The following is a 15,583-nucleotide window of genomic DNA, read 5'->3' on the forward strand; positions in this document are numbered from 1 at the left end:
CTTTTATCTGGCTCAATGCTCATACTAATTAAATGCGAAGGCGTTAGTTTTCGACAATATCATCATTAATGATGAATAAAATACAGTTTCCGTTGTGTTTACTAATTGGTATGAGCTAAATTATTTCATCGAAGCTATCAATACTCTTTGATAATATAAATTACTTGAATTTTTAAAGCTACACAAAGCAAGTATTATTGTTCACGTTCAATTATAATTATCCTTTCGTAATATCCTTGAACGGCAGATTAATTGGCAAGTTCAGAAGTGCCGATGTCCCCAGGGAACAATAAGTGCCTCTCGTTAAAACGCTACCGTTGAATGATTTGTTTATAATGATGATGATCAACGCAATATATTTTGAAGGCATGGTTACATGTTACTGATGATTAATTTCTGAGTCATTAGATCATGTGTTGTGTGATGAACAGCTGTTAGTATAAAACATTGTGAGAAAAGGCTCCCTCTGGCAATGTTCTTAAAGACAGTGGACACTATTGGTAATTGTCTAGTCTTCTCACTTGGTGTATTTCAATGCATAACATAACAAACCTGTAACAATTTTAGCACAATCGGTCGTCGAAGTTGCGAGGTATTGATGAAAGAAAAAACACCCTTGTCACACGAAGTTGTGTGCGTTTAGACGGTTGATTTCGATACCTCAAGTTCTAAATCTGAGGTCTCGAAATCAAATTCGTGGAAAATTACTTCTTTCTCGAAAACTATATGGCACTTCAGAGGGAGCCGTTTCTCGCAATGTTTTATATTATAACACCCCTTACAAGTATTCTACCTGCTCATTGGTTTAGAGCGCGTCACATGACATGTCTTAGTTTTGCTAGACGACTGCCGTGTGATAGAGCGTCGGTTTGCCGTGCGCTAGTCCGAAGACTATCACACGGCGTGCAGTACCCAGACGTCCGTTGCGTGTACGAGGATGATAAATTAATAGTCTGTAACCATTTTGGATTACATGACACTACATACAGCACAGTAAAAGTTCTCGCAATCTGTATTCGCGTCGACCGTGGATTGTAGCATTCAGGTCTGTAACCTAATAGTACAGTATGTAGAAATGTTTGGGGTGTTATAACAAATATTGACTTCTTTTACTCGTGCAATGGTTAAAACCGTAGCTCCCTCGGTGATCCCCGTAACGTTCTATTTCGGCTTCGCCTCGGGAATGCAGAACGCTCCGGGGATCACCTCGGGAGCCATAGTTTTAGCACTCGAAGCGATCAATAACTATCAACCTTTTACCATTACTCGTAACTAAGTGAGGTATTATTCTAATAATTATTTTGAGTAATTACCAATAGTGTCCACTGTCTTTAACATTAGCATCGCGGTTTGGGTGAGGTTGTGTTTACAAACATTGTGCACCGCTCTTGTGGGAAGAGTGTTGCCTCTGGAAAGAGCCGAATCAACGTTTCGGGAGCAGAGTATAATTTGAATCTAGACCACAACGGTTCATTTTAGAGCCATTACTTCTGAGTCTCATCCTCAAAAGAGGTATATACGGTCATTCACCACAACCTGGAAAGCTTCAAACATCACCTATCCTTACATCTTTTGTTTGAAGAGGCCGGTGTCGCATGCAATCATGTCCTCTATGCAATACTATCCGGAGGACATTATTGCATATGCAATAATGTCAGCCGGACGGTTTTGCATATGCCATCGTGTCAGCCCGGACGCTGCTGCATAATGCAATTGTGTCTGCCCGGACACATTTGCATATGCATCTGTGTATTTGCAATCAATTAAACGCCCTTGGTCGACAGAACACGTTTGCCATTTTTTACAAGCTAAGTGCATGTCATAGTGACATAGGAAATGTTCGGCCGTTGGGTATTCGCTGCAATCATAAATAAGTTGAATATTCATGCTGCATATTGGGTTCGGTGCACGCACGCTCACTACGCGCGCACATACATGTACAGACATGTACTATATCCGCCGGATATGCAAAAGTGTCCGGAGCGGACAATATTGCATGGCGGACACATTTGCATCTGACACCGGCTTACATAACATTGTTCTGTCACTCTCTAGGCCTACCGATATATTTGCCAAATAGTAGTACTAAATGTAAGTTGTTGTCGGTATTTTTTTTACGTATAGATGTGTATTTTGAATTGAATTGAACTTTTAATAGTTTCAGGAAAATGCGACGGTTTTTCGCAAAGTTCAGAAAATTGCTATGGCTTTTATGTTATTACTAGTAAGGACTGCATTCGCGTTCGTAAAGGCTAGGCAACTGGCCTTTACCATGCTGGAATAAAAAAATTGCGTTGCGCTGCCGAAACTTCCTTATTTTTGCACACAATACACGTGGTACGAAATGGTCTGGCTGCTGCCGCAGCAGACACTGTACAAGTCAAAGGTCGTATAGCGCGAGAGCGCCGCTACTTCATAATGCGCTAACGTATACGGATACAAATCTACCAGACTAAACAAATCCTGAGAGGTGAGGAGAGATGTTGAGATATAATATTTTGTTTGGGTGCAGTTGCCAAATCGGTGGTGCAAAAATACCGGAAAATGACCGACACTGTGGTAGTGAAGAAGTTATCGGAGCTTCTTGTCAAGGATTTGAGAGCCGAACTAGAAAAGAGAGGTCTTGACCATAAAGGTGTTAAAGCTGTTCTTTTGGAAAGGCTGCAAGAGGTAATGGGTGTTTTCATGTTTTGTTTTTTTTTGTCCGATTCGGTGGATGCTCTTTGCTGTATGTGCGCGGATTCGTTTGCTCAGCAGGCAGGGCGGGGAGGTAGCTTCTCCCTTCTCCCTTGTGTTGTTGTGTGCTAGTACTCGTAGTCGTAGCATGGAGGTAGAATGCCTGCTGGGGCATCAAGTGGATAACTTTCCGTATGGCGCCACCACTTTTTCACTCATTTTTACAAAAAGGGATATCTCATTAAGGTAATATAGATACTATATTATTATTTCATTTCGAATGAAAAAGTGGTGGCGCCATACGGAAAGTAAACGGAAAATATAGTAATTGTATGATTGTATCGCTCCTCCGGCATGGGTCAAGCGTTGCATTTTACCATTTTACAATTATTGTAAACTCAAAAAATATTTAAGAGAATAGGGATAGTGTATGCCCTACTTCTAAAAACTATAAGGCTCCCCTGTGAGCCTTATAGGGGTGTAATATTTTGGGCATCCTTAACGCTAAACGTTTTTCAAATCAGCGTTAGTAGGTGAAAGTTTTACGACCGTTTATGGACACGCGTCTACGTCTGGGAACTACGAAGAATAGTTGTATTATCTCACAACTTTCTACCCGAGTGAATTGCCTGTGATATTTTTTCACAGCACTCAGGAAAAGTACCGATTATATAATGCTAACACACATCAGTGTATGGGTAAAAACCAAAATTTATATTGTTTTTCCCCCGATGCAAATTTATATCTATTATATGTGCAGTACCCGCTGCCATAACATAGGATTAGGAATGCTTCTAGTTGCGATAACGTAACCCTCCTGCCGACGGCAGGAGGGTTACGTTATCGCAACTAGAATGCTTCTAGCTACCGGGCAACCTCGGTAGTCTAGTTGGTAAGACGCTGCTCTAGTATTGTAAGGGTCGTGGGTTAGCATCCCAGCCTAGTAATATGCCTGTGATATTTTTTCACAAGACTAGAAAAAAGTATTGAGTACATACAGTATAATGGTTAAAAACCCAAATTAATATTCTTTATCCCCGATGCAAATTTAATATCTATTATATCATTGCGGTACCTGCTGCCAAAACATAGGATTCAAATTGCCTCTAGCTACCGGGCAATCTCGGTAGTCTAGTTGGTAAGACACTGCTCTAGAATTGCAAGGGTTGTGGGTTCGAATCCCACACAAGTAATATAACTGTAATTAACAGTTTCACAGGACTAGGGGTATTACTGAGTATACAGTGCTAACAGACATCGGTGTTTGGGTAAAAACCAAAATTAATTTTCACAGGTTTGTTATTTTATGCATGTTGAGATACACAAAGTGAGAAGACTAGTCTTTGACAAATTACCAATAGTGTCCATTGTTTTTAAAATGTGTGCCCTAGTTACTATCCAGGGATAATCCTTATCCCCTACAAATAATATAAAATTGCTGTGTTAGTCTGATCATACTACATGTACTATGGTCTTACAGGTAAAACCAACAAGGAAGCTGGTCGTTTATAGAATAATAGAATAGAATAGAATAATGTTTTATTGTCACTTGTACAAAAACAAATATTAGTACAGTGAAATTCGTTTTGGTTTTGCGTGTCTAAAAATATGTTATATAAAAATTACACTAAAAATTTACCATTTATACAAAAATACATCGAAATATTAATATAAACAACTCTGAAAAGTATTACAATATACAGGCGGAATAGAAAGATAAAAACAAAAGAATTAAAATCAGAAAATAGACATTCATGATTAAAACCTGTCATTTAGAACACGAACAGCTGTGGGATAAAAACTCTGCAAAGTACGGTTGGATCCAGATTTAATTGAACGGAATCGATTATTTGACCGCATGGGCTGAAAGAGGTCATGTGCTGGGTGAAACTTGTCATCTACTATAGACGATGTGACCCATGTTTACATTAAAACCGCCCTCTGTTGACAAAACACTATATACGTCATGTTTCGCCGGGCACTGAGTTGCGTAGTCATAGTAAGATTGCATACACTTTCTAGCTGGCTGCCAAAACACAAAGGTTTTGCCCGGCGGTATACGCGCGAATCATGTTATGGTTTTCGCGTGAAGTCAGAGGTCACATCGTCTATAGAGAGGGCTCGTTTTTCAACTCGACAGAGATACAGTTTATCAAGTGATGGAAGTTGGCAACCTTTGATTTTACTTGCGGTGCGAACGATCCGGCTGATACGCTTCCGGTCATCGGCTGTTGCATTGCCCCACCAAACGATCATTGACTGAGTTAGTTAGACCATGGAGGAAATTCCTCCATGGTGTAGACTTACTCTATTTGTGATTACATTTATTAAAGGCACTGAACACGTTTGGTAATAATTGTCAAAGACCAGTGTTCTCCCATCATAAGCATAAAATAACAAGCCTGTGAAAATTTGGGCTCCATTGGTCATCGAAGTTGCGAGCATAAAATAACAAGCCTGTGAAAATTTGGGCTCCATTGGTCATCGAAGTTGCGAGAATATTATGAAAGAAAAAACACCCTTGTTGGACGAATTTGTGTGACTTCTAGCTAGAAGTCTTTTATTTTTTTAGTCAGAAATTACCTCTTTCTCAAAAACTACGTTATTTCAGAGGGAGTCGTTTCTCACAATGTTTTATACTACCAACAGCTCCCCAATGCTCGTTATCAAGACAATTTTTAAGTTAATATTTGTTTTGAGTAACTACCAAAAGTGTACCTTCCCTTTAAGGTTGTGTAGCAATGACTACATGTACTTCCTTTACATCAGGTGCAATCATGGGGACAAGCCAGTGATCCTACAAGTAAAGCCAAGTGTGTCAAACTTATAATGTTATGGGTGAATGAACCCAATAACAAGGTTGAGTAAGGTTGAAAGAGCTTTTATTTCTGGTAGGGGGACAGAAAACCATGGTCCCTATTAAGTCCTTGATTAATACAAACAAGGTTTTTGATCTTTTGTTCAGCAGATTCCCTTTCAATTCTGTCTCTGTGAATGCTTTCTGCTGAACAATTGCCACACCTTGAGGTTATGCAGGAAAAGCCAGGCAAAAAGCAGTGCTCAGTTACTGGTTTTATGTATTAAAAATAAACTATAAATACATGTAATAGTAAACTTGTACAACAATGTAATAATTCTCTTTTGAGGTTGTGTTGGCTCTGAAAAGAGCCAGTTTGGTCTCATCATTTTGAACTTGACTCTGCTCGTCAAATCGTTGTCGTAGTGACTTTCTAGTTTGCCCTACTTGATACTGCTGAGGGGGAATAATGAGAGATGGCATATTGGTAGAGTTTAATACTGGGTGATTTGGTATATGTGGGTGCACAGCTGACATCTAGGGCTGTTTCTGGGCTTGGTTCCATTTATAATAATAGTAATAATAACAATAATAATAATGTATATTTGTTTGCGGTAACACCATGTGTGTATCTTGCTTTATTCTACTGCCGCGAAGTAGATAATCGGAGGTTCGGGAGACTTCTCAGTTCTGAAAAGAACTGTCCTGCTTTTTAACTATTACCAGGGCGGATGGTATAGAAAATAGACTGGACTACTACTTTAGCTTATAGGCATGTAATTAACTGGACTGACGCGGAGTCAGTTCTGAATTATTCTCAACGTTTCGACTAGCTTGCTCTAGTCATCGTCAAGTAGATACACACATGGTGTTACCGCAAACCAAATATACATTGATACCTCACCATGCAATGCCTCAAATCCTATAATAACAATAATACTAATAATAATAATATCAAAGCCTTATTATACTTTATTATAGCGCATGTATCTACCAAACAAGGTACTCAAAGATGCTATGTCAGATTTTTGGCCGATTTGACCCAAACATTTTGATTTAAAATTCAATAGGTATTTTGATGGGGGTAGAGAAAGTTACAAGCTTTCATTTGAGCCATTACTCAAAAAAGTCCGCCAATTATTAGTAACAGTGAAATAAAGTGCTCAAAATTAGTTTTTGTCGGGATCCCGACAATGTATCACGTGACCAATTCTTATGTGTTTTATAAGAAACATTTTAACAAAAATTCATGGTTCCTGACCATTAAAAGTAAAAGTTAAACTTTTTTTCGTTAGAGCGGGTGATACTCTGTGAAATACCACTCACTCAAGAAAATCTATTTTTTTTAATGTTTGGGGCCTAAAATCTGACATAGCATGTTCAAAGTCTAAGTATACATTTATACAGAAAGAGAGGTTATTGATAGTTATGAATTCTGAGACCCAATTATGTAGCACCTTATAAGGGTTTACAAGGTGCCACAAGTGTCCGTCGAGCGATATACAGAAAAAAGCTCAATAATCGGACTGATTTTGTTTACTGTTTGATTGTGAACAAAGCTCAATTGGTCAATACCATTCATGCATTTGTGGTTATTTACAGTTTTCATTTACTGTTTTTTTATTTGGTACTGATTTTAAGAATCCAATATTGTGGAAGTACACGTATGAACAAATGCAACAACATTTATTACCTGTAGAGTCAGCTTAAATTTCTCACTTAATTAAAATGTGAATGGTCTTTTAATGAAGTGTTTTCTTTGTCCTTTCTTATAGGCTTTGGTGGAGAATGGAGAAGATCCTGAAAACTTAATGTTTGAAAGTTGCGTTTCACCTAAAGTCAAGACTACAAGTAAGTAAACCTGATCTCAGCTTATTGAGGTTAACAACTTTAAGGTGATGCATCTTAAAGCCATTGGACACTTTCGGTAAACAGTTTGTCGAAAGGCCCACACTTCGCGTATCACAACTTATATATATAACAACAAACCTGTGAAAATTTAGGCTCAATCTGTCATCGGAGTCGGGAGAAGTAGCGGGAAAACCCACCCTTGTTTCCGCACGTTTCGTTATGTCAACACATGTGTTTACGATAATCTGTAATTCTCAATGTCGAGAATCGATAATTGTTTTAAAGTTTTCTCAAAAAGTAAAGCATTTCATGAAACATTATTTCAAGAGAAGTCTTTTACCATTACCTTCTGTAAACCCTGTAAGTTATTTGTAGATCTGTGAACTTTTGTTCTTGTTTTTCTGTTCCGAAAGTGTATAATGGCTTTAAATTATAGAAGGTGCATTTTTGAGAAGTTTGCACTTTTATAATAAAAAAAAATAGCATAGAGGGCATAAGCCAGAACCATAACCCCCATTAGTACGGAGACCATACCTGGACGATCGCCAGTCACTCTTACCTGACAAAGTTTGCCTCCAAACAAATTGACATAACTTAAAACCCTAACCCTGCTAAATGCAACAATATGCACGTATAAAAGTTGTAATACTCTGTTGCAGTTGGCAGTCAACTTCGATGTCATTCTTTGGCTGAAGTTGTTGCATTTAGCAGCAAAGTGATTTTACTTAATAGGGGTTGCATTTTGTTGTATTTTGCAGATACATGTAATTGATGTTTGATGTTTTTGTGTTATGGTGAATTGCAGTACAGTACACTAATATATGAACATAATGTTGAATTTAGCAGGGCAAACCCCCTTGCTCAGTCCTAATACAAACAACATGCCTGCACAATGCAACAAAACCCCTTGTTGCATTTCGTTGCATTTGGCATAATTCTCATTTCAACTGTATATTGCATTCTGTTGTATTTGGCAGGGTAGCCTATATAATGGGGTGAGAGTTTTAATGAATAACCAGTCATGCCGTATAATATTTTTTAAATGGGCAAGTTTTACTGGTGTTAGGCTTTGATACAAGCCGACCGTCTTCGTTTCAAACTTGTTCTTTTTTGAAGGGGAGGAGACTCAAATCGGAGAGGCTGATGATGAGGACGATGCTTTTGATGATGTTGGCGAGGAAGGAGGAGAGGTGAAGATTCTGGAAGAAGAAGATAACGAAATTGTCATGGAACTCATTGAAGATTCTGACGAAGCCAATCCAGTATGTATAGTAAGACGCAATCAATGATGTAGCCATGGCGGGCGGGCCTGCCCAGGACTGACATATTTGCTCACGGTCAAAAAATGATTTTTTTTTTTATACTTTGTGGGTGGAAGGGCCTTGGGCTGCAAGTAAATAAAATTGCATTTTCAATTCCATATATAGCCGTTGCCATGGTTACGGCTCATTTTGTTTTTTGGCAATTTTAGGCCGATTTTGGGGTCTGAAAAACCGGTTTTTAGCTCATATTTACAACTCCACCCCACCAAAAAGGAATTTTTTTTCAAAAAACCTTGTATATCACTACAAAGTATCATCCTTGGCCTTCCTTCAGAAAAAAATTATTGCTTTAAATATCACCTTTGTGCTATTTTTTTATCATGCATTAGAGTATGTTTTTAGAATTTGCAAAATCGCCATTTTTACCCTATTTTTGGACCCCAAAATGTCAACTTGCCAGGGGTCTCAGAAAATTTTCTTTTCGGCTGTGGTTAGGGCCAACATTGGTATTTTCATATCTGGTGAGAACAACTTGGGCAGTTGTATCCTGTTGTGACAGTACTGCCTCAAAACTAGACTTTTACCCCAAATGTGAAAAAATGCTTTTTAAGGGTCTTTTCAAATAAGTTTGTTATACGACGTCCACGGTGGAAAAAAACAAATATTTTTCTTATACTTTACCTATTGTACAGGTATGATTCCCATTGCAAGTAGAGTGCGATATGAGCATTCTTTACATGTTGTCTTTAATACAGGGCCTACCCTCCTTGGTCCCTGCCTGCTACCAAATGTAAAACTTTTCATAGAGATAGAGATCATAAACAATAGTGTCTGTGCTGCAGATGGTTTGGAGCATCCAATCATGTCCAACACAAATGTGTTAAAAACAATGATACTAACGATTTGCAAGATGAGCGTAAGAGATCTCTTAAAAGGAACATGTTGCCTGGGATCGGTCAAGTTGGTCTTTGAAATGCGTTTGTAACCGTTTGTTATAAAATGCATATGGTTAGAAAGATGTTTTTGGGTGATACTTGTGTGGATCATTGTATTCTACTTTTAAAATATCTTTCTACCCATATGCATTTTGTCATAAACGGTTACAAACGCTTTTCAAAGACCAACTAGACCGATCCAAGGCAACGTGTGCCTTTAATGAAACAACATTGAAAGAAGTTGTAAATACCTGCACCTGCTCAACATAAATTAGTAAGATGCAATTGCAGTGACAAAAGTTTATTCATCCTAGTTTGATTATTTTTTCCATTTACTATCTTACTAATTCATATTTGTTATATAGCCTATGTCTCTGAGAACGATCAACAAAAAACATTGTCAAACATTACCTGCTGAATTGTTTATCATGTTAAATAAACCACCTCTGTTATTGTTTGCAACAGTACAATTGAAAGGAACCCCATCATGGGTGGGGGAACTGCTTACAGAAGGCTAAAGCAGGTGAATGGCCATTTAGATACTTTGGAGACAGTATTTGCGCACTTTTAGAGCCTCTTTGTTCTGGTGGGGATGAAAATGTTCAGTTCGGTAGCAGGCAGGGGACCAAGGAGACTGTTATAAGGCCATGTATAGACAACTTGTAAAGAATGCTCATCGCACTACTTCTCTTCTTGCAATGTGAATCATACCTGTACAACTAGGTAAAGTAGTCATGACAAAACAAGAACTCTCAGTGGCAAAACATGGTTATGGCTTAAAAGTAAAAACGTTGTATTTGTTACTTTAAAGAGCATGGAAACAGTGCCAGATTGTTTCACAATCATGCTCATTTTTTGTGTTTTATTAATTCAAACTAAGGGATATCTTCAAAATGCATTTTTCTTGTTTTTGGAAAAATTACCATGTTTGATGCAGAAGTGTCACAACACCAAAGTGTTTCGCCCCAGCAGACATGCAAACCATAATGATAGCCCAATCACAACCAGAAAGGGAAATATTCTGAGAACCAATAAAAATTAAGACTGCACAAACTTTCTTGATGTGTAAAGGGAATTAAAAAATGTGACTTCCAAAAAAGAGGCGCTGTTCACAAAACTTTGTTTTATGCAATGTCAAGAAATATGATTGGGGCGGGGCCGGGGTGGAGCAAATTCTAAGATTTAGGTCATCAACAAGTCCTGATCAATGTTGGGTAATGCACTAAGCCTACAGAGTGTTTATGAAAAGCTGCCAGACTGATGGAAGTATTACTTTTTTCTGTTATAAATTCAAAAGGAAGCAAATATTTCAAAATGCATTTCTCCATGTTTTTGGGGAAAAGGGTCAATTTTTGAGACAGTACTGTTACATCAGGATACAATTGCCCAAGCTTTTCTTACCAGAAATAAAAAGACAAATTTTGGCCCTATTCAAAACCGAAAGGAAAATATTCTCCTGAAAAAAAATGAAGTTTTGAGGGCAAAAATATGGTAAAAATGTTGATTTTACAAGTTCTAAAAACACACTCTAAAGCCAAGGATGATAATTTGTAGTGATGGAAAAGGTTTTATGAAATATTTTTGGTGTTTTGGTAGGGTGGAGTTGTAAACATTAACTAAAAAACCGTTTCCAGACCCCCAAATCGGCCAAAAGTGGCCGAAACACAAATGAACTGTTACCATGGCAACGTATTATATAATGATTTGAAATGTAAATTTGGTTTATTTGGACCCCAAGTTCCTACCATCTACAAAGTATAAGAAAAATATTCCTTTTTTTTTCACCGTGGACGACGTATGTCAATATTATTTGAAAAGACCCTTAAAAAGAATTTTTTCACGTTTTGGGGAAAAAGTCTAGTTTTGAGGCAGTACTGTCACAACAGGATACAATGCCCAAGTTTTTCTCACCAGATATGAAAAGACTAATGTTTGCCCTAACCACAGCCGAAAGGACAATTTTCTGAGACCCCTGGCAAGTTGACATTTTGGGGTCCAAAAATAGGGTGAAAATGGCGGCAAGTTCTAAAAACATACTGTAATGCACGATGCAAAAATAGCACAAGGGTGATATTTAAAGCAATAAAAAAAATTCTGAGGGAAGGCCAAGGATGATACTTTGTAGTGATATACAAGGTTTTTTGAAATAATTTTGCATTTTGGTGGGGTGGAGTTGTAAATATGAGCTAAAAACCAGTTTTTCAGACCCCAAAATCGGCCTAAAATGGCCAAAAAACAAAATGAGCCGTAACCATGGCAACGGGCTATAATCATATGGAATTGAAAATGCAATTTTGTTTACTTGCACCCCAAGGCCCTTCCACCCACAAAGTATAAAAAAAAATTCATTTTTTGACCGTGAGCAAGTATGTCAACTATACCTGAAATGCTTCTTAATGCTTTTTATCATGGAAGTCTGCAGTAGACTTCTAACAATAAGTTTTAGTAATGCTTTCATACTTCACACTTAATGCTAACCTAAAATGAGTTTATAACAGTAAGTGGTCTATTGTGTGTTTGTGTAGGAGGAAGAGGACATTTATGGCGATTTAGTTCATGACATTCAGGAGGACTTGGATGGAGAGAACGAAGAAGATGTCTTTAATTTGAGCCTGGAGAATGAACAAATGGTTACTAATGAGGTAAGGCAACGAAACAATGGCAGATTTCTGGAACTACTTGTTTTAAAAGTAGACTTACAAGGTGAATCCATTGTTCTAGTAAATGCATGTTTGCTCAGAATGACGCTAACAATGTACCTGGTAAGTCTGCTGCCACCAAGTGTTCAAAATTCAATGATTTTTGTTCCCAAAATAATTTTGGTACTGTATATGTAGCTGGTACTGTTTCCGAAAGCAAAGATAATACCATCTGAAATGAAGGCAATTTGAAAAAAAAACAAGAAAAAACAAAACAATACAGGTTAATATTATGCTAGGAGTCCACTGGGCTAGCGCCAGTTGGTGCCAGTTCGGGCTAAAGATTATGTGATTGGCGCGTAGTGGCTCGCTGTGGCGCCGAATTAATGTCCGCTCGGCATGTGTCGCCAAGTGGAATAAACTGGGTGCCATATGGCGTGCGCCAAATGCCACCCGGCGTGCTTCAAAATGTTGCGCCAGTTCGCACCATTGCACAGCCATTTGATTCCAAAATTCACCCTGTTGGCGCCATTCGCGCCAATAGACGGCTACTTTGCGCCACTTGGTGATTAGTTTGTGCCAAAGGTCGCCAAATTGGTTTGAACTTGCCGTCGCTTGGCGCTACTTGCCGACTATATAAATACCGGCCATCAGCTACCTGGTTCTGGGGCCGATTTCACTAACGTCTATGTTTGCGATCATCGCTAACACACTTGCGATGAGATCGCAAACCTCAAATCCATCGCAATTGCGATGTCGCTAATTCTGCGTTTCACTAAAGTCATCGCAATTGCGATGACATTATAAGGGAAATAAAGTTTTTGTACGAGGCTAAAAGTAGTGACCTTTGACATCCCGCAACAAAATCGTCGGTCGTCGCTCGAAATGATATGGCATTGTGCAGTTTATATGTAAATCGTTGTCATGTTGGTGCACACGAACTATTGTGGACGATGTTTAGGCACTCATTTACAAAGGGTTAAAGCATTTATAGGCCTATGGCCTCTATTATAATTTTTGATTTTAATAAACAGTTTTCGTAAATCTGTTCTAACGGATTGATGAAAATTCTGACATATCTGTCTAATAATACCATGGAGGAAGAAATAATACCAAGCTTCACACTGTCAATTTGCCAATACATTACACATTATTTTTTTCTAAAAATGATGGTTAAAATAATCGAACCCATATAGTATCTCCTTTTTACCGATATTAAGGGGCTCTTTGCTGCAGTTGCGTCGCTGATAGTTGTCATCGGCAATCTGAGTCTAAAGACTAAAATAATGTAGCGCCACTCATTTTACTCTAAATCACGGGCAATTTATACGTCAAAACGTACACTGCTATAACTATAAGCACATAACTCATAATGGCGCAAAGTATCATAAGTTTGCGATGAACTTTTACTTTGGGACCACTAACATGTCATCGCAAGATTGTCATCGCTAAATAAAACTTTGCGACGAGTATATTCATCGTTAAGTTTTAGTGAAATCGTCGGCTAAAAATCCATCGCTAAGTTGCGATGGATTTTAGATTTAGCAATCGATTTCAGCGTTTGCGATGACCAAAACGCGTTAGTGAAATCGACCCCAGACCCTCCTCAGCTGCTGCATGAACAACATCTCTACTAAATATTTACAATTTTGATATGTCTGAGGCTTTTGATAATGTTGGAGGTGTTCTCGAGTCGAATCTTGAAAGTTGTGTGAGAAAGTAAAGTCCTGCGATGCCGCCCTGCTTTTATAGGCGCCATATGGTGCCGAATGGCGGGCAACCAGGTGACATTTGGCGCGAAGTAGTCACCAATCGGGTGCCGTTTGGCTCGCGCCACTGCACATTTGGCGCACTGTGGCGGGCTATCCGCCTCTGTTGGAATTATTTGGTGCGTAGTGGCGCAAACAAGGTGCCACTTGGCGCCAAGTTGCGCGAAATCTCATTGGCGCGCGCCATTACATTCCAGTGGATTCTAATAGGCGTTTTTTTGTGCGCCAAAGGGTGATATGTTCGCGCCATTTGGTGCCACTTGGCGGACACTTGTCGCTGATTGCTTGATGCAAGTGGCGCGACGAAAATTTCAAACATTTTGAAATTTTCTTGCCGCCACATTCAAATTTGGTGCCGTTAAGGGCCACCACGAGCCAGTTGGGAGGCAGTTTGAGCCACTACACGCCACTAGGCACCTTATTGGTGACACTAGGCGCCACAGTAAATTGCATTGGCGCAAACTGGCACCAACTGGCGCTGGCCCAGTGGACTCCTAGGATCACACTCTTGTCTATCTGGCTCTTGCCTCCAAGTATTTCTGGGAGACCAAATCCGTAGAACTTTGTAGTACACAAGCCATTGGAGTTCCATATGATACCAGCTGTACGAACAGAAGAAAATAAATCACCCAATAGAAAGTTTGGTACTTTGTGGCCATTTGTGATACCTGTGTGTTGGAGTTTGCCACTCAACCAGCATAAATTTCCTGTATTTTGTTGTACAGTATGAAACTTACATGTAAGTGATCTTTTAAGCTTCTTGTGGTGATTGCGTTATTTAATTAAACCAGTCAGGCGTGACGGCATGAGTGGCCAGCTTGGGCTGGCTGGCCAATAGGCCGTCTGTCTGAATCCTGCTTCGAAACCAACTGTATCCCATTGTTCCTTCTGGCATGAGACGCGAGACTTGCCTTAGTTTGAACTACTAGTTTTCGTGCCAACCCACATTTTCAAGTTAATGTCACATATAAATTGGATGGAAACTCATATTCAAGGAACAAATTGGCACCTTTTTCCTAAACAATTTTAAAATTTAAAAAGTAGGCCAACATGTTTGAACTGTTGCGCCCTCTTCAGTTACATTTTGTGTAATTAAATTTTACGTTTCTGAGCTCTTCGAGGGGTTGGAATAGCTCTGTAATCAATCAACATTTAGTGATATTCTTTCTGAAAATAACTTTCTGATGACATTGGTTGATACTGTGAACAATAATATTCTGTCGACGTACCCGGCGCTTGTTGAATTTGTTGGCACTAGCATCAAGACCATTTTTATATGGCAAATATTCACAGAAACATGAGGGCCGCACAAACTTACCTGAAGAAGAGTTATGATTTGAAGCGAAACTACTGTGGATTTGAGGAGGGTGTCATTGTGTACAAACTAAATAAACCCTCTAAACCTGGCCAAACCCGCAAACTACAGCCCATATGGCTTGGGGCAATTGTTGGTTGTAGAACCTTTCTCTCAAAGGAAGAAGATCACAGTCGTACATCACGATCTGCTCAAGAAGTGCGAGAACCATGAGATCCCAATTTAGTTGAGGCGAATGTGTAATAAACTACTTGGAACCGACAGTTCAGAAGATGGTAAAGTAGTACACGAAGACTGGATTGGGTGGGTAATTTCCAGCAGCACCCAAGCGGGTAAAGA

The 15,583-nt window shown here is 38.9% G+C and overlaps 1 protein-coding gene across 3 annotated transcripts in view; it reads left to right on the forward strand.

The window, feature by feature from the left end:
• Positions 1-2,488: 2,488 nt before the first annotated feature.
• The window catches only part of LOC117288312 (SAFB-like transcription modulator), a 30,648-nt gene continuing 17,553 nt past the window's right edge, over positions 2,489-15,583 (forward strand). For all 3 annotated transcript variants that reach the window (XM_033769119.1, XM_033769120.1, XM_033769121.1), the window contains exons 1-4: positions 2,489-2,670; positions 7,249-7,324; positions 8,441-8,586; positions 12,047-12,163. In XM_033769119.1, the coding sequence (XP_033625010.1) occupies positions 2,545-2,670; positions 7,249-7,324; positions 8,441-8,586; positions 12,047-12,163 (465 nt within the window). In that variant the 5' untranslated portion in view covers positions 2,489-2,544. The remainder of the gene's footprint in view (positions 2,671-7,248; positions 7,325-8,440; positions 8,587-12,046; positions 12,164-15,583) is intronic.

The sequence above is a fragment of the Asterias rubens genome, chromosome 3 (genome assembly GCF_902459465.1).
Source record: "Asterias rubens chromosome 3, eAstRub1.3, whole genome shotgun sequence".
Classification (NCBI taxonomy): Eukaryota; Metazoa; Echinodermata; class Asteroidea; order Forcipulatida; family Asteriidae; genus Asterias; species Asterias rubens.